The sequence below is a fragment of the Apaloderma vittatum genome, unplaced genomic scaffold (assembly GCF_000703405.1).
Source record: "Apaloderma vittatum isolate BGI_N311 unplaced genomic scaffold, ASM70340v1 scaffold9738, whole genome shotgun sequence".
Classification (NCBI taxonomy): Eukaryota; Metazoa; Chordata; class Aves; order Trogoniformes; family Trogonidae; genus Apaloderma; species Apaloderma vittatum.
In genome coordinates this window covers 35264-54187 of record NW_009729074.1, presented here as the reverse complement: position 1 = coordinate 54187, position 18924 = coordinate 35264, and the positions used below count along the sequence as shown (strand labels likewise).

Genomic DNA, 18924 nt, shown 5'->3' with positions numbered 1-18924 from the left:
TTAAAGAATCATAAAACCACAGAATAGTTTGTGATGGAAGGGACAGTTAAAGGTCATCTAGTCCAACCCCCCTGCAGTGAGCACGGACATATTTAACAAGATCAGATTTCTCAGAGCTCTGTCCAACCTGACCTTGAATGTCTCTAGGGATGGGGCCTCCACCACCTCCCCAGGCAACCTATGTCAGTGTTTCACCACTCTCATTAAAAAAAAAATAATTCTTCCTCATATCTAGTCTAAAACTACAGAAAGTAAGTCTGCGCTTGTTACCTGCCTAAGAGAAGGCCATCAGTCTGAGCTTGCATTTTAACATGTAACCGTCTTGCGGTCAGCTGAGAGGACAGACACAGACAGGCTGGAGAGCAGATCTTACGAGGAGAGATTGAGGGAGCTGGGACTGATCAGCTTGACGAAGAGGAGGCTAAGGGGGGACCTCATCATGCTCTACAGTTACTTGAAAGGACATTGTAGAGAGATTGGTGCTGGTCTCTTCTCACAGGTAATTAGGGACAGAACCAGGGGGAAGGGTTTCAAGTTGCAACAGGGCAAGTTTAGGCTGGACATTAGGAAGAAATTCTTCACAGAAAGAGTGGTCAGACACTGGAACAGACTGCCTAGGGAGGGGGTTGAGTCGCCGTCCTTGGATGTGTTCAAGTGTCTCTTAGATGTGGTGTTGGGTGATATGGTTTAGGGGTGAACTTGTAGTGCAGGGTTAATGGTTGGACTCGGTGATCCCAAGGGTCTTTTCCAACCTGAACTGTTCTATGATTCTACCATTCTGTGATCACCACACCTTCCCTTGCCTCAGCTACTTTTGAAGCAAGGACACTGGGCATTTGGCAGGATTCAGAGAGCCACTGGGATGAATGGAGCAGTTCATGCCTTTCATAAACTGCTCAACCCTCCATTGGCATCTTTGGCTCTCCAGTGCATAAATGTAGGCAGGACTACACTCGTTTGTATTTAGCAAATATTCAGACCTGAAATGTAGCATTTTTTCACTATGAGCACATCTTAAATCCATGACCCTGAGGAAGGCGCTCACTCACAAGTAAGGCATGCTGCTTATCACTGACAAATACGTCAGCGCCTGACAAACATGCCAGCGCACCTTAAAATGCCTGCCTAAGTACAGATACTTTTTAATGACAGAACCCCAGAGTTTTCAGAATTTCCAAAGGAGCTGTATTAATGACAGCCTTAATATGCTGTGAACTGTGGCCCGATGGTGGCTGGTAATGATGTTCTTATCCCAAAGTAGCACAAAGGACAACTGGGATGACAAACTGCTTTTCTCATCCAGCTACTGCTTCAAATCACCGCTCATGTGGGAACTGCTAATATGAAACTTTCTGGTGTTGTGTTTACCATACCCACATTTTAACATTATGCAGGGTCATTCCTATCGTATGTGTAGAGAGATACCAAGGGATAATACCACTCCAGGGAAACTATGTTTTCTTTATTATGGTCTTATTTTTACCTTTGATGCCACTTAAATGATACCTATAAATGCTGCCATCTAATTCTATTTATTCCCTAATGAAAACACCTAAACAACCCCATGTAGAGGCTCAATGGAGTGCGTGGGTGTATAGGAGAAGTTATCCTTAGACAACTTAATGGTAGAGGAGCAATTTATCTTTTTCATTGTTGAACGGTAAGTGTCCTCTATGGATTTACTCTCTTTGACTCTGCAGCTTTAAGAGGGTATCTCATTTCTGTTGATTAAAAGTGCAGGTCATAAAAATGTGAATTACAGGAAACAGAGAAAATGGGACTATTTTCTGAAAACTGTAAGAGTACTATAAACAAGCTTTTTGAAGGTAATGATAAGGAATTTATATTCAATCAGTTTGGAAAATAAACAATAATATATTCATCTGTATCTACTGCTGAATGCCAAACCCTTCTGAATACTGTAAAACAGAATTAAAGAAAAAGCTCCTTCATACAATCTCTAAGAAGAAAGTGAGGTTATTTATTCAAAAGTAGGAGAAAAACTGCTTAGAAAGAAAAGAAGTACACATAAAGCTATTGCTGGCTGGTCACTGAGTATGTTTCAGGACAGAAAAAAAACTTCATAAAATCTGAGAAGAGTGAATTAAGATGGATTTCAACTGAATGATCGGAGGCAACTGGTTGTCAGCAATATAAATCACTCCTGGATCTCAGAGTGATTCTTGAGTACCAGTTTTCCAGCATGCTGTGGTCCTAAAATCACTGTCTCTCTTTTGCACCTAGTGTTCCTATGTCAGGTCAAAACCCAAGAAACCACAGCAGTGTTGGCATCCACGTGTGTGACTTGCTTAACCTCCGCTGTGAGATTCAGAGACAGGCATGTAAAGGCACCACAGCTCTGAAAGGGCTGGTTCCACAAATACATCTTATGCACTTTTACATCTCACTGAATGCAGTCATAGTTCTCTTCAAAAACATATCAAGAGGAAGAAATGCATATTAGCACTCAAGGGGTTCCAGCACGCTCTCAGAAATTGCTTTCTTCGGCGTGTGTTTGGGTTGACACTCTCTCTTCCTGCTCCTCGTTCCTCCCACTGGATTTGAGTGACTTGCAGGGAGAGATGAAAGATTCCCAGAGTCAATGGGAGAATAAACAAGAACAACCTCCTTTTGCTCTGCCAACACTGGAAGCAGGGCTGAGATCCCAGGGCTCTCATTCCGCAGTTTTGGAAAGTTCTTTTCAAGCTCTTTCATTTCTTACAAGGGTGCAATCTTGCATGCCTGCCTGAGATGAAACTTCTGTCTTCCTCAAATATTCCCCAGGAGTTCTGTTTTAATAAAAATGTGGTGGCACTGCCTGAAGTGGAAGAAGTTGCACTGCATACCGAAAAGGTTATATATATATTAAAAAATATGACGCCATTTATGATGATGTTCATGGAGCTCAGGAGGGAGCAAGTAGTTCCCATCTCAGTTTGTCAGACTTTATGAGCAATAGATTTGTCTGCTTGAACGGAGAGAATAATAAAAACAAGATCAGGTCCACACTCTTTGGTCATATTAGAAAAATACTCTAAAACCACCTAAACAAAATGTATCTATAGTTCTAAACGACAAAATGTTTGTGCAATAATCTTTACATTAATAAACATCCTTATATTTCTTAGAGAGCGCACTTCATTTTATCTATGCTCAGCACTGAGGTTGCCTTTCTAAGACAGGGCGGGCCATCTCTCATTTGCAGCTACAGCTTTGTAGCATGCACATGAACAATTCCTGAGATCCTTGATGGATTATCACTAAAAGTGCACAATGAATGACTGACCACATGACGCTCACTATTCAAGTGCACAATTTAAATATAGGCCAAGAAATGAACTTCAGCCAGTTCTTAAAAAACTTGTTCACACCTAATTGTAGTTGGTAAAGAATAGCTATATTTTATTTGATTGAAGGAAAATATGTATCTGCATTCGCAGGAAATAATAAATTGCAATTACTTTTGCTTGACCTACAAAAAAGTCTGATATGCAAACTACTCTGGGTTTCTGTGGCAAAATACACCATGTGAGATGCAGCTAGCCAAAAGGGATAGCAATTTAAAAGGGATATTATAGCATCCACATGAGTTAACCTTTAATATCACTGAAAATTAAACAGTATGCAGTAGTAATTATTCATGATTATATTCATGGTAATTATGAGGCTGAGTAAGTACTCACACTGTCTCAGTGAACAGACTGTTGCAGGGAAAAAAAACTGAATAAGCACAGCAATACTAAATGTCTACACTATATAAACATACTCATTTTTCACACAGATTGACAATCTTTGGTGTACCTGAGAGGGCAAATAAAAGATGATCCTAAACTGTACAAAGCTTTATGAAAATAAAGAAAGAGCAGGGAAAACCAAGGGAAACGGATTATTGTTCAGGTTAGGGGCATTCAGAATAGAAATGTAAAATGCAAAGCATCAGAATATTTCTCTGATTAAGTCAATATGAGTTTTTATAAAATTATTTTCATTTAATCAGATTAAAGTTTCTTAAAATTAGTAATTCCATATGGAAAGTCAGCAACAAAGTCCTTTTATAGGGAATGAAGTTTTTAAAAGTTTAGTGGCCATTTCACCTTTACAAAATAAATCCTCCCTTTCACAGGTCAAAGCAGGCAGCCCGTGCTGTCCTACCCGCACAGCTCTCTCAGTTTGCCAAAGTGCTCCTCCCTGCCTGCTTTACTGCAACTCCTCTCACCTTAATGTGAGTAGGCCTAGCACACAGCAATATCTTTATTCTACATGAAAAGAATCGTATACCACCATGTCAGAGGCAGAAATTGGTGTTTTACTGCTCCTCCTAATTCTGCTGTGCTTCTGTAAGAAAGGAGCTGGTGGAGCTCAGAGGGCAGAGGCAGAGGCCGGAGTGGCAGGTATGGGGTCCTCGGCATCAGGCACTTCAAGTCCTAAATTTTTTTCTAGGAGACCTCTGTTTTTATTTTCCCCCTGTCAGTTTTAAAGCTCTTCGGTGTTTAGGTCCTCCCTATATGAGAAGTTCTAGGCAGATTGACCTCAAACCCATAGTTTTCTGTCCTAATGAGTTAATCTGCTCTTATTCTATAGGAATAACATACATAAAATTCTTTCTGCCACATCCGTGTACACACCTGTGTGTGTAAAAGAGGACAAGAAAGAACACTGGTATATGATGTATTTTTAGATCACGTGTGGATTTGATGCAGTAGTAAAACATGCGTGATCTGGCAGAATAACTTACATAGCTTCTGAAACACCCAACAGATACCACAAGCCCTCTTTTGAAAATACACTTGATGGGCAGTATGCAAACCACGGCTGCGAGGCAGAAGATACACCCCATAAGGTGTCTCTGAAGGCCGTTTTGAGGAGCTTCATGCACTGGGTGTTTGAACAAAATAGAAATGATGAATCACTTAGGTTTTGAAAAGGGAAGACAGGAAGATTTTAGTTGGACAGGGACATTTTTATCAAGACTAAATAAATCAATACAAACTGTTGATATAAATTAGTATATTAAAAGCAGAGTGAAAGAGAAGGCTATTCATTAGCAGAAATGGCAATTCAATTTGGCAATTACTAGGTGAATTACCAGGTAACGGAATTCAAAGGAGATCTGAGAGATTTACACAGTATTGTTCCTATCAAAAGTGACTTTTGCATTTATTTGCGATAAAATGTACTTATTGATCCTTTCCTCAGCCCGACACGCATCTCTGTCCCCCACGTCTCTGTGATTCTGTCATTTTGAGAGAGGCTAAAGTTTCTCAAGGAGACGCCTAGGTTTGACCTATCCCGAGCCCTGCACCTCTGTCTGCTGCCCTACAGTTCAGCTGTGGGACCTATGGGACACACAGAATCTCACTGCAGGGGGTGCAAGCGTGGGAATCCCACGCCCAAGAAGAGCCGCTCTGAGAAGAGCTGGACTTGGGCTGACACTGCGAGCTCGGCCAAGGGTCTGCTGGCGGTGGGCTGTTCATTCCTCCCTCTCAAGGGCTCCCGTGCATCTGATTTCTGCCTGCAGCTGCCCAAAGTCTTCACTTGCCGGGAAAGCCTGCCAACTCCATTTATTGTCACGGATGAAGGATCCATGGGCTGCTCTCAGCAAGAAGATGGAAATAGCGAGGCCAGGCAAAGAGCAAGGGAAGCGCGGAGGCACAGCGAAGGGGCCGGGGGAGGGAGGTGGCAGAGGGAATATGCAGCAGGTAAGGGACCACCAGACGCTGAGGAGGAGGAGGAGAAGGAGGAGGAGGATGGGGAGGACAGGAGGCAGCAGAGAAAAGCTGCGAGCGGCACAGCACGGCACCGAGAACTAATGTGATGTGACAGAGGCCATGAGAGAAGGATGATGAGGCAAATGAACGTAAAATATAACAGTGACAGGAGACCATCACCTCTGAAGACTGGTCATCCAATGGCAATATCTGGGGTGGGGGGCAAGAAAAGGTAGATTGAAGCCCTGCCTGCACCAGCGTTGCAGAGATGGTAAATAGAGATAATCAAACAGGCTGTATTTAAAGTTATTCCAGGTTTGAGAGCTTCAGAAGTAAATCATGTTAATAATGATCTATGCAAGTTAAGGTGTGGATCTGCCTTGTAAGGTTCACTTTAACAATTTAGGTTAGAAATACCAGGAATGGTTATTTTTTCTCATCCACTCCTGTAAAGACCATTTTTCTATCACACTGCAGGTAAAACTGTCTTTAACAGCAATCACATATTAAATAAGTATGAAGTAGAGTGGAAGCACAGATAAACCACTCCTTGTACATGAGGCTGAATTTATGAAATAGGTAGAAAGTTTGTACCACAGGACAAGGATTCCACACTTAGTGGAATAGAGATTAGCGTTATATAACAATTACATATAAAAAGTTAAAGAGATGCTTAATACTATCATTAAGACCAGATTCTATAGACTCTGTGCATTATATTTATAAAGGAAAAAAGATTCTCCTTACAGTTGAGCAGCTGATCTAAAACAGCTAAGCTTTCAAATGCTGAGAACAATTTTTCAGTCAGTCAATAGATGTATGAGATTTACAGGCAGGAAATGGAGTTTTCTGTTATTTTAATTTTGATTTAGAGGTGATTTAGCATATCACAGCTTTCAAGTCCTGTGAACCTTTCAGTCAGCTGAGATTAAAGTCCCTAGCAAGATTAATTGTAGAGTTGGGATTAAGAGATTTTATAAATCACTCAAATTCAAAAATAAAGCTAGCAGAGTACTAGGATAATGATAGATATATCCATATTGTATCAGCTACAGCTAAATTGAATTGACACTGTAATAGACTGAATGCAGTCAAATATGAGAGTATAAGTTATTAATAAAGATTATTCCTGATGAAAATGCAGACACCACTGCAGTGGGAATTCCTGGGGGAAGAGTTCTCTTGAACAGCATTCTTCTTTATACAAACACCTGTATGAAAGATCCTGGTATGGCTTCCTGACTTGCCAAGGCTTCCTGCTCCAGAGGGACAGTATGCAGGATAATGAAATTACTGCCCATCCTTCAGTGACAACAGTGTACATAAAGATGCAGCATTAAATTGGTTGTGGTGGTTAAACTTTAAAGGATTTCTGATCAAAAGTTTGCATACTTGGGGAATTCACCCATTTCTTATGTGCACTGAGGACAGAAATTGAGCTGAAATTCTTTCTGTCAGATCAGGCTGACTGGAAGATGTGATACCCCCTATTCACATACATGTATGTGCGTATATATATACACACACATAAACATGCACCCACAGACACCCCCCTCAAGAGACATCTATTTATGCATAGCTATACATCCCATTCAATACCCCAAAGAAAGACATGGAGCAAGAGAGAGCACTTTCCTTTGTTAAAGCCAAGGGGTGAGCTGTCTGAATCCATTAAGGATGAAAGGAAGATAGTTAGTAGGAAAAAGAAATCTCAAAGGTATTTTTGAAAAAAGGTTGAGGGGTCATTAAGGCACTGGAGAAATGTAAGGTTATTTCCTTGGCAGGCCATCTAAGCATTTTTATTCATTTTTTTAAGTGGCTGCTCTGAACAGGGCACAGCTTTCTCTATTCTTCAGCCCATTGCACTACAAGTGAGATGCAGTATTTTGGGGCTGCAGTGAAACTTCACCTTGTGACCAAGACCGAAGCCTCATCAGTATCTGGCCTTTAACAGAAAATGAGATCACATCCCCATCTATGCCTTGCTTTGTCTGTTCTGTACCTTCCTTCTGCCTGGCATCTCCTAAAACCAATGTGATACTTAAGATGCAGCTGAAAAGAGCTTTTTTGCTGACTCAGCCAACTGAGTGCTCAGCTAATTTCCGCAGTGCTACCAAAGCCTCCTCACAGTGGAGGCGAGGAAATACTTTTAATTGATTAGAGCCTCCCAGAAAGCCAGAGCTAATTTGTCAGTTCTCAGATGAGCTGTTCTAAAAATTGTGTTTCTCTGGTTGTAGAGATAAATCGGAGTTAGGCTGGGATGGCCCTCCATCACTCCTCCTCAGGCTGCATCAGTCACACATAGACTTTTCTGGGGGAGGACAACTCCTTCCTCTGCATGAGTGTGCTAAGTCGTGAGTGAAGCCAGATGCCATTGATTTAAAAGGAAAGCAGAGTTGAAAGGTCGGTGACCTCTGGCTCGGAAAGTCTGGAATCCAGTTTCAAGGCATGAGACAAGGTTGAAAGACTGAAACAGACTTACTTCAAAGGGGAAAAAGTTTTAATATTATAAAAGCAAACTATACTCTGACTTACCACATGGTATAGTCTATTTTGGTGAAGAATAACTTAATTTGATACTATGCTTATGTCTTAAGTTTACATAGACACTGACAGGTAAGGGCAGACAAAAAGAAAACTGTGGACCTGTAAGGTAAAGATGAGTTGGTGCAGATGGGAAGGGAAACCTGACAGCAGTGATGCCTGGCTATGCAAAACTAGGAATGTGAACTGGACTATACAGTATAATTAGAGGATGTAAAGAATAGAGATGAAACTTTAAAATTTTAAGAGAATGTGATGTAGAAGGCTGCAAAGGTGCAAAACCTGAAGAAATACATAAACATGAAAGTTTTGAATAGATGCTTTTTTTGTGTATGTCTAAACAAATCTTGAATGAATAAGTCATTCAGATTCTTTTACCAGATAAAGAAAAGGTGGGAAAGCAGGTTAGCTATCTAGAACAAATGTAAATAAACAAATATAGGTCAAACATCTTTTCCTCATGTGCAAATGTGGTCTCAGATGTTTAATTTTATTTTAATTAATGTTTTTCAATATGCAGCAGAGTGCCCAATGATCAGAAGAGGAATCAACAGTGTTTGTAGAAGGAATCTGGATCCTTTAGATAATACTGAAAACTTTGTATAATGCAAACCAGACAATGGTTACACCACAAATGTATTTTAATTATAATAATAAAAATTAAAGACATTTATCCAGAACCCACTTCCAATATATTTTCCTTTTTAAAAAAAATATTTGAGCCTTCCCAAAATCCACGTGGAACATACACGTGCACAATAACAGAGTGCACAACGTCTGAGAATAGATAAGGAAAAGGGATTGTGGAAATCTTTCTGCAGATTTTAATACACTTTGCATTAAGCCCTTTAACAGTAACTGTTATGTGACATGGACATCTGCCTTTGGAACCTCAGGCTGGGTCAAGTAATTGCATTTGAGAAATACAGTTTCTGTTTCTTCCCAGGTCTTCTGTGGTCACATTTTTGGAAGATCAATTTTGACAGTACTCATTTAAATGTTTCCTTACTTCATAGTAAAAGAGAGATGAAAATGGCCCACAGAAATCTCAGGAGTAATGTATGAATTCAGTCATAGCGAGAAATGTGAATTAGACCCTTTCTGCTCTGTACTTATAGGGAGGCGATCTTGGCAACACTCAGGAACACATTTTAAGTATTTCTCAGTACCTTCCACAGTCTTGTGCTTTATCTCCAGACTTTTTAAGATCATAGAGCCATAAGAAGTGGAAACTATACTTAGAAAAAATATCCAAGATTATCTATTCCCATATTCCTAGGACGGATGATTTTGAGAACAGCACCAAATATCACAAATCTTGAGGTGAAGTAGGAGAGATGTCAACACCCAGTGACACAGATAGCACCATACTGTGAGGCCATATGTTATGCTCCATGTACTCACTACCTGTCTTTTGCTAGAAATAAGTGTGTGGAAAATATATTTAACCACCATTTCCCAGCAATACTGATTGGCAGCACCTTATGACAAGCAATCATCTTCCCACATTGCTTTATTCAAGGGATTTCCCTAACTATTTTACCTATGAATCAGCTTCATAGGGTCTGGAAAATAGGTGTAATGAATTAGCAACAGTGTGGGAGATCCTACAGCAGGACTAAAAACAGGAGTCATTTACAACAGTGGCTGAAGTGAATAGAGTAACAACCCACGTGTACAAAATATGCCAGCGACAGTCAGTTACACCTGACATTAGTCCCCTGTGCACATGTACTCATTAGTTCCTTACAGGTAACAATTTCCTTCATCTTAAATAGTGGCCTGTTAGTAATACAATACGGCAACATCAACTCTCTCATCCTTTATCAAGTAGTACGTTTTCATAGGATTCATATGTACACACTTCTTACAACGACAACTGGCATCAAGATAAAGGTAGACAAAAATATTACAGAGCAGGACAAGAACCACCTCTTTGCTTGATATTTCATTAGTAAGCAATGCACAGCTGCATAACTCATGCCTCAAAATAACACAGCCGCCAAACACAATGGAGCGTGGACTGAAAAAGTCTTTACCTCATCGTGAAACAGCAAACTAGACCTTCACTTTCTGTTTTAAAAGGATTGCTACTGCCTCCAGACTCACAGATTTAACAGTGAGAATGACAAAAGATATCTTTCCAACTTCTATTTCAGATCTAGTTCTTCATATGTTAGGTCTGGATCTCTGACAGAACTTCAAGTTCTATTTTACACTCAATAAATCCATTTAGTGGATGGGTCAATATCCCTTAAATAATATAATTTTAATTTGCTGGGGGATGGAATGTAACCCCTACATTACAACTACCACGAACAATCTAAGGCAGGTAAAGAAGCAAACGAGAGGAGCCTGTCAGGATGGATCTTGTGCAGCAAGTAAGAAGCCTGGACTGGTGTGGGCTGAGAGGGAGGTAGAAAGGCCAGGGCGTTGACCCAACTCTGTGTACCCAAAGCTTTAACTAACTGAAGGAGAAGTTATAAATTCTTTCTTCATCATGTAATCACAGTTACCTAAATGAGAAAATGTGCAGACAGCAAGGTGTACAACCCTTGTAAGACTTGTCAGTGACCTCAAAGCTTCCCTAAACTGGAGCACTACAAGTGGGAACAAAGTTAGACCATCTCTCATACCGCTCTGCTGACCCATTTCTAGGTCCCTGTCCGGGAAAGTCCAATTTACAGAATGACACGTGATTTGAATTCACACCTCTCATTCTTTTTTAAAACTGATAACATCAATGTTAGCCACTATAAACATTATTACTGTGGCATTAAAAATCTGTTTATAAATACTTCTCTTTCAACAGCATACTCATGGTACTCAAGCAGGAATCAGCTACTTTCTCTTTTAATACAATACCCTTCTATTATAGACCAGCACTGCATACCAACACTTTCACAAATGTGTCAAAAAGTAGGTAAATATTTTTACTCCTACAGCTCCTCCCAGGACGCTGTTCCAGACCCTCATTCTCCACACTAGTAAGGTGGGCAATTCACCCCTTTTCACTTTGTTTCATATAAAACAGGCCTACCAATTTATTTTATTCTATTAACAGCCCTGCAGGGCAAATTTTCCGTTTCTGCGCCTCTTAGTGAACATGTGTGTTAAGAATTGCACTCAGTCTTTGAGAAAAGGTCTCACAGGTGTCTTGTACATGACATTGGTAATTCCTTATCTCTACAGGCAATAGCAGAGGATGCATCTTAGTGTATTTGCCTTTTTTATAGAGGCACTAAATGGGTGGTTTGTAATAATCCTGTGATCACCCAATAACGCTCCATTTTGACACTCTCCCTCAGCAATTATTTCTACTGGTAATCAATGACACTGCACTATTGTATTTCATCCCATTTCTGTATTTTTCAGTCTTCATAATTACTAGATTTTTCCTGTTTGACATTCTGAGCCTACTTGATCATGGTAATGATCTGCTACCTTTTTGTTACTGGTACAGTTCCACATTTGTGGTTAGGGACATTACTGACAGTATTAGAAAATGAATCTGCAAGGAATTCTGTAAATCTCTGTCTTTCACTCCACTTTCTTGCCTTTGCTGCAGTATTTCCACATTCTTCCAGAAAACTGATGCAAAGCAATTTCTTATAACTTTCATGAACAACAGTAAATCTTACATCTGTAGAAGTATAGAGGGTAGTACAAAAAGTGCATACTTTTGTCAGACTGCCACAGATCCCTGTGAATGCTATGGGTCAACAGTAAAGATTAAGTATCTTCAGATGCTGATAAAGGGTGCAACTCAAACATAAATGCTTTCAGATTAGAAATAAATCCAAATCAAACAACTGCTGGAAATTATGCAATCATTTGCTAAATAAATCCATATCCATCCAGCTATACTGGCAACATGCAGGCAAATTTTAGTCAGTTATTAAAATTCTTTCCACCCAAATACTCGGTTTAAATATTCATTATTGCCTTGAGAGTTTTATATTTGATCCTACAATGATATACCAACATACACATAAAAAAATATCACAAGGAGAGGATTCCTATCAGACTGTTAATATCCTCCTACTAACCTTAGGTGGTTTAAAAGGATAGTCCGGTGAAAAGGTAATGTCAAGGAAGAAAACTCCACCTTCATATACAGACCCTGGAGGCCCCAGTATAGTTGACCTCCACTCATAAATGTTGTCTCCTTTGGGTCCAGCACTAAAATAGAAAACAAAAATATAACATAATAACCACATACAATCAAAAATATACTGCATTAGTTATACTCTATTAGTGGTACTGCTGGTTTTGCAATAGCACTAAAAGTTAAAATTGTGTATCACGTTCATTTAGTCCTGGATAAAACATGTAACTGGTGTCCTAAGCTCTGTCAGCGAAGTGATATATTCAGCCAGGAAGAAGTATTAAACTCACATTATAAATTATTCAAATAAGCACAGAAAAAATCCAACTGCCTTATCTCAAATATTTTAGTGGACAGATGTGAAGTATTTACAGTGCAAGGATACAGGGACTTCGCTGAGATGTCTTGTCACCGTCTCGCCTCACAAGCGATCCTATTTTCACCCACCTCCTCATCCACCTACCTCATCAGTCAGTAGCGGTATAATTGCCCACATTATTATACAGCACAGACTGTACTAAAGGCCGAGCAGGGTACAAACGACCTTGCAGCTGCACTTTCCAAGGTACTAACTTAATGCCTTTGGTCACTAAGAAAGAAGGCTTCTTTGCTCTGCAGTCCTTACCCTATCTTAAAAATATCATAAACAGGAAGCAGGTTAAACTGGTGGATTATAATTTAAAGTGCTTGTTTCAAAATAAAGTACTGCAACAATATTTAAAATGTACAGAACACAACCCTATATGTGAAACAAGGAAAATCTCTCACCCACACTGTCAGTTCCTGACAAAATCAAATTAAAAACTAGTAAAGTTCTTGGACACGACTCTTCCAAAAGCCAACACAGATTCCTTTCATACACCATAAAGCTTGTCCACAGAAATACATATTTTACTCAGAGTGGCCTCTTAAGGAATATGAAGACTTCCTTTCAGTTCACAGCCTGCTGATACCAGTCACTGACACAGGAACTGAATTTTAATGAGGATCAATTGCAATGGTGACTTCTAGACATTTGATTAATATTTTTCAGAGGAAGGCACTGCTGGTAGGTATTTCAAATAAGTGATGCGGTATTGTCTTAAGGCGTTTCTTGTGAAACATTTCTCGTTGTGTTCACAATAAAGATTTCCACAGCATGCAGGGGTTTGTGAAATAACCCTGTGTGTAGAAAAGATGAAAGCTTTTGGCTATGCTCCACGCCTCACAATGTACCCAAGGCATACAATTATTATACGACATCATGTCATGTTCACTGCTCAACTATTCATTTTGTTCACTGAAAGTTAATAAAACCCTCATTCACCTGAAATTCCTTGGGCTCCCCTCATTAAAACTTCCGACTGCATGATTCCCTGCATACAACTGCATGACTTAGCACTGCGCAGTGTACTTCATTAGTCATGGAACCTACATCAATTTTCTATAATAGCTCTTAATGCTTCTTGGCTTTCTAAACTACGTGCTTTCTTAACAAATATGGGTTACAGAGACTATAACATTATGGAACATTCATTTTCTATCTGCCATAGTAACAAAACTAGCAGTTGTTTTAAAGATAAAATCCGGCTTTTTAAGTGTCACAATAGCAGAAGTGTTGCCATCCATATTTCACAGGGTCTGTAATACATAGGTTGCTAGCTGCCAAACAAATTTAATTTACCCAGTTCTCAGTTTGCATTAACCTTTTAATAATAAAGCACTGCTGAGACTGCTGTAAGAAACAAACCAGAGAATGAATAATTAAAAACATCTCCACCGCCTTTAGAACGACCAATCCTGAGTCAACAGGGAAGGTTTAATTGTGACTGAACTAGGCATTAAGGGGCTAATTGAACTTTTTATAAGCCCAAATGAATGTGGTCCTGCATCAGTGCTATGGAATACAAGCTTCACAGAAAATAAAACCTTTAAAAAAAACAACTGTCAATTAGTTCAAAAAGAAAAGGCAAGAAGCAGGGGAAGTGTAAATACACAAAAAAAAGCCCGTAATATGTGAAGGAAATCCTTTCCCATTTTCTGCAGAAAAATGTTCTAGTACTTGGAGAGGTGATGAATCAGTTGATGTCAGCAGGTTAAAATGGTTATAAAGGTTATAAATGTTGATCCCAGAGAAATGGTTGGAAACAGCAAGGAATAAAAGCAAGGCCTGTCTTTTTTAAACCTTATTTAGCCAGGTGGGGATGGCTGGGCCCTTTTTGGGGTTTGAGTGAGGCTCACTGTTTTGATCAAAACTCTTTCTGTTAGTGAAATTTTCATAACCTGTATTATTTTTATTTGTTTTGCCTATTTATTTAATTGCATTAACATTTGAAATGAGCAGTCGTTAATTAGAATAGTTGGAAAGTGCTCCATCTGCCAGTTGAACTGTTTCGGCACGTCCAGCTACAAGCCCAGCCTGATGGCATTCTGAGGACGCTGATTAACATTAATTGACGGTTTTCTTTGCAAATGAGAGATGAAGCTTTATTAAGTATTATTATTAATTTGAAGAATAGCTTGAATTGTATGGAGTGTGGGAAGACTGCTGTTACCGACGCTGCCTGTTGGAGCGCTTGCTGGCAGCAGGGCTGCTCAGCCCGTGTAAAACCGACCCACAACACCAACCCACGCGCACAGGCAACAGCTGGTATTAGGGGCACCAGCATGCAGAAGCCTGACATTTTTTTCATTCACACATTAATAACAGGAGACGTTTGACAGGTTGTTTTCCTTCTTTCCTAATTGTAAAGCCTTTTATTTATCCACGTTATTGGCAACCAGAACAACGACTCGTCAGGCTTCACCAGAGAAAATTCCCATATGTGCAAGACTTCAGCCAGAGCCTTATTCTATAAGGTTTATAATGCAAGAGGATTTAATTGCCCTTCTCTCTACATGGATATCTGCCCGGCACACTGAAGCCCAAATGTTTTACATTCAGTATGATTTATATTCCAGCTCTATTAATGTTACTGGCAACCAAACCGCAGAACTCAAAGCAAGCAGACCGAACATCTCGGTGCCTGAAGTTTTGTTATCTTTGGAAGGGCAGACTCAGATGTGCACCCGCTCGGCAAAGGGCAGACTAAATCTGTCTTGAACTCAGCTGACCCGTACACGCGCTGCCTGCTACTGACCCGCTGCTGCACCGACCGCGCAGCTCCGGGGGAGAAATGACGGTGGCTGTGGCCGCTCTGGGTGCAAGCGGCTGAACTCTAAAGGTAAGGTGGTGAGGAGAAAGACAGCAGACCTGCTCTCAGACCAGCAATGTGGACTCCCAGTTTGAGCCCCGATGCTGGAAGCCTAGCAAACTGGCAGGATGAACCCCTCGGGAAGCCTCACAAGGAGCCCGCAGTGCTGGAGCTAGCCCTCCCCACGTTTCCAGCCTGATCTCGTAGGTGGAACTTGGAACATCTGACCGAGGAGGTGCAGCTGAGCATGAAGACCTTGGAGACCTGAGGTCATGAATGGCTTGTCCAGAGCTAGCTTGCTGCTGCCATTCTTCTCCTAGAGCTGACCAGACACTGTGCAGACTATTTATTGCCTGGTGTACCTGTGAGGGAGGCTCTGCTCACTGGCAGAGCTGGGGTGGGTGGACATGGAGCCAGGCTTCTTCCTCCTCCAGAAGGACATCTGTATGGGGCTATGGAATTCAGGACAAAGGAGTCAAACAGTGTAAAATGATCTCCTTTGTATTTCACTGTCCATTGCCTCTCTTCATGTATTTTAGTTCTGCCACTGTTTCCCACATGTGTACTTGCAGGTGTAACATATGCACATGTTACAGTTAGTAGCAAAATACTTTAAACACTACTATAACTGAATTCGTTTTCCTCTAAGTGGGCTTAACGCACTGAGTACTTCCTATTCCCTCAATATGTTTTAGGCAGGCAGACCCCTGAAAGTAGTGTACCTAAGAACTGCCTGTCCAGTATAATCCATTATAAGCACCAGGCTGTGCCTGCATTTAGAATATCCTGAAATATTAAATTTAAAATGATGTATTTGGAGAGTTGCATGAAAACAGCATCTATCAGATATACCAGATGAAAACCTATCTGGAGAAGTTACAAAAATACAGTTGATTTTTAGTTTTATGAGAGGTGTGAACTTAGAATCATAGAATGGCCTAGGCTGGAAGGGACCTTAGAGATCATTTAATCCAACCTCCCTGTCATGGGCAGGGACACCACCTCTCAACTAGATCAGGCAAGACATGGGGACCAAATGGGAATCAAACCCACGACCTTGGTGTTATCAGCACCATGCTAACCGGCTCCCTCCAGAGAATAATCCAAAAAAGTAAAAATGGAGAAATTAAAAGAAACAAAAGTATCTCACAAGCCATTTGGAATAAATTAGTTAAAATAATATTACTATTTCCTAATCTAACTTTTGTTTCTTGATGAGGGATCCCCTGCTTCCCCAATGCCTCCAACTGAGGAAGCATATCCTTATAGTGTAAAAAATAAGGACTAGTTCAATGTCTTCCCTTCCGTTCTTGGCGTCTGAATCTTGCTGACATCCACATTTAAGGCATGACTGTACTCTTTTTAACATGATGGAAAGGCACCAACCAAAGAAGAAAAGAAATTGTAACTTAAATTGCCTTCCAGTTCTGACACACTAACGGTGAGTCGGGGCAAGCGATCGCGCCAAATAAAACAGGAAAGCGAAGCGGCTGGGAGGCCTTCCTGTTCCTCAGGACACAGAAAGAAAGATTCTCCTTGACTGGGTGAGTTTATGTTCATTTTCATCCTCATCCTCTACAGCAGGTCAGAATGAAGCAGGGCCGGGATATTATACTAACTTTGTTCATGAACTCAACTTCCATGGCATTGTCTATGGTAATTCGTTCTTGTTACTGCATTACCCACTCTGAATTGCCTTAGCACACAGAAACACACATCAGAACTGGGGCACTCCTGTGCTAGGTGCAGTCCATGGAGGATGCAAACCCTCTCAGCTACCTTTAGTAACACATGACAGCACAAAGAATGGATATAGTCAAGACCTTTCCTTTCATTACCTGGAGCCTTGACTTTACTATTTAAGACATTCCCCTCAGAGGGAGAAGTTCACCACAGAATTATCTCAATTTATAAGACATACAACACGCTTTCTTGTGGTCCTGTTTCTTACACATCTAACAGTTAGATGTGGAGCAGATCCTGCCTCTGGCTGCCCTCTGTGAATGCTTCTGGGAAGCCAGTTGCCGAAAGGGCAAAGTGGATATGAAAGTATTGGAAGATTGGAAAAATAATTTAAGCACACAGCTGGTGAGGGAAGAAGATGGATGTGACAAAACAGAAGACTACAGATACAGTTTTCAGTGAGCTATGCCTCTTAAGAAGCTCAGACAAAGCCTCATTAAAATAAACCCAGTACATATCTCTGCTCTTTGTTTTGAATATGGTGCCAGTACCAAAACTAGTCCTAAGCGAAAGCGTTGCTTTCGTGTGTACCACAGATCGGGGCCTGGGGACAGCCACGAGACCAGCAATGGCGCTGTGCTGGCAAAGCAACTGCTGGATAACCTCAGGCTGGGAAGAAGCAAATCAGCAGGAGCTAAGCTGATGCAAATATCACCAGGTGACTCAGACCCACCTACGTACCCAGCCCAGCCCTGTTCAACAAAATGCAAAACTAGTGCCACTGAAAAGCACTGGCGTCACAGCCCCTTGAGCACCTGTAGCTCTCAGCCCTGCTTTCCCAGTGCTCCTTCTTCATGGTGGATCCTTCTCTTCAGGTACATGCAGATCCTCCTCCCTCTAACATCCCCTTTCTTTTTCTCTCATCAACAGCCATCAACACATCCTGTTAGTCTGCATCCTTCTCCAGAAAGGAGAAGGGGGTGGAAAACTCTGCAGATGGGATTTTATTCAAGTACAGCAGTTACTAATTTTGTTTCTTTCCTTCGCTGTTGCCCTTCTTTAGAGGCAGAAAATGAAGAGCAAGGAGAGTGGGTGCTGCAGCAACGGTAGCGTCGGGAAGGGAAAAGGGAGTCACAGCTGCCTACCCAGATGCTATAGCGATATCGGTAGGTACTTTTATAAATGTATGTAATAAACAGTTGCCACAGCAGCCAAAGGAATACATTTCTACAAAACAAAAACAAAGAGAAAGCAGTGAGCACTGAGACTGCCTGGGGCAATGGGCACAGTTGTGTGCTGTGAATAAAATTAGCAGGCTAGTCTCCAAGAAGTGAAATCAAAGTACAATTAAAGAAATAAACCCCTACAGAATTAGAGATAAGTGCTTAGTTTGGCTATAATATTGATGACTTAAACTTTCATCAAGAAATAAACCCTGCTCAGATTTGTGCCTTGGAATGTATCACTTTTTCTTCATTTCCTTTTTTTTTTCCTGAAAAGCTGCTGAGAACTCCTAAAATTTTTTTTTTTTTTTTTTAAATTTATCTTCATCTCAATTCCTCCATGCAGATGGTGTAAAGAATGCCATTATCAAAATACTGGAAGATGTTCATGGTTCTTACTCACTATTTTCTACACCACAGTTAGAAATTTTTCAGCATTGAATCTGAGGGCCAAATCTGAATTATTCTAAGAAAATTAACAATAT

The 18924-nt window shown here is 40.6% G+C and overlaps 1 protein-coding gene across 1 annotated transcript in view; it reads right to left on the bottom strand.

Moving 5' to 3' along the window:
* The window catches only part of LOC104277627 (ubiquitin-conjugating enzyme E2 E2), a gene marked incomplete at its 5' end in the record, with an annotated part of 41807 nt that extends 29373 nt beyond the window's left edge, over window positions 1-12434 (bottom strand). Inside the window, one exon of the mRNA XM_009874317.1 lies at window positions 12302-12434. Coding sequence (XP_009872619.1) covers window positions 12302-12434 — 133 coding nt within the window. The remainder of the gene's footprint in view (window positions 1-12301) is intronic.
* Between the last annotated feature and the right edge of the window lie 6490 nt (window positions 12435-18924).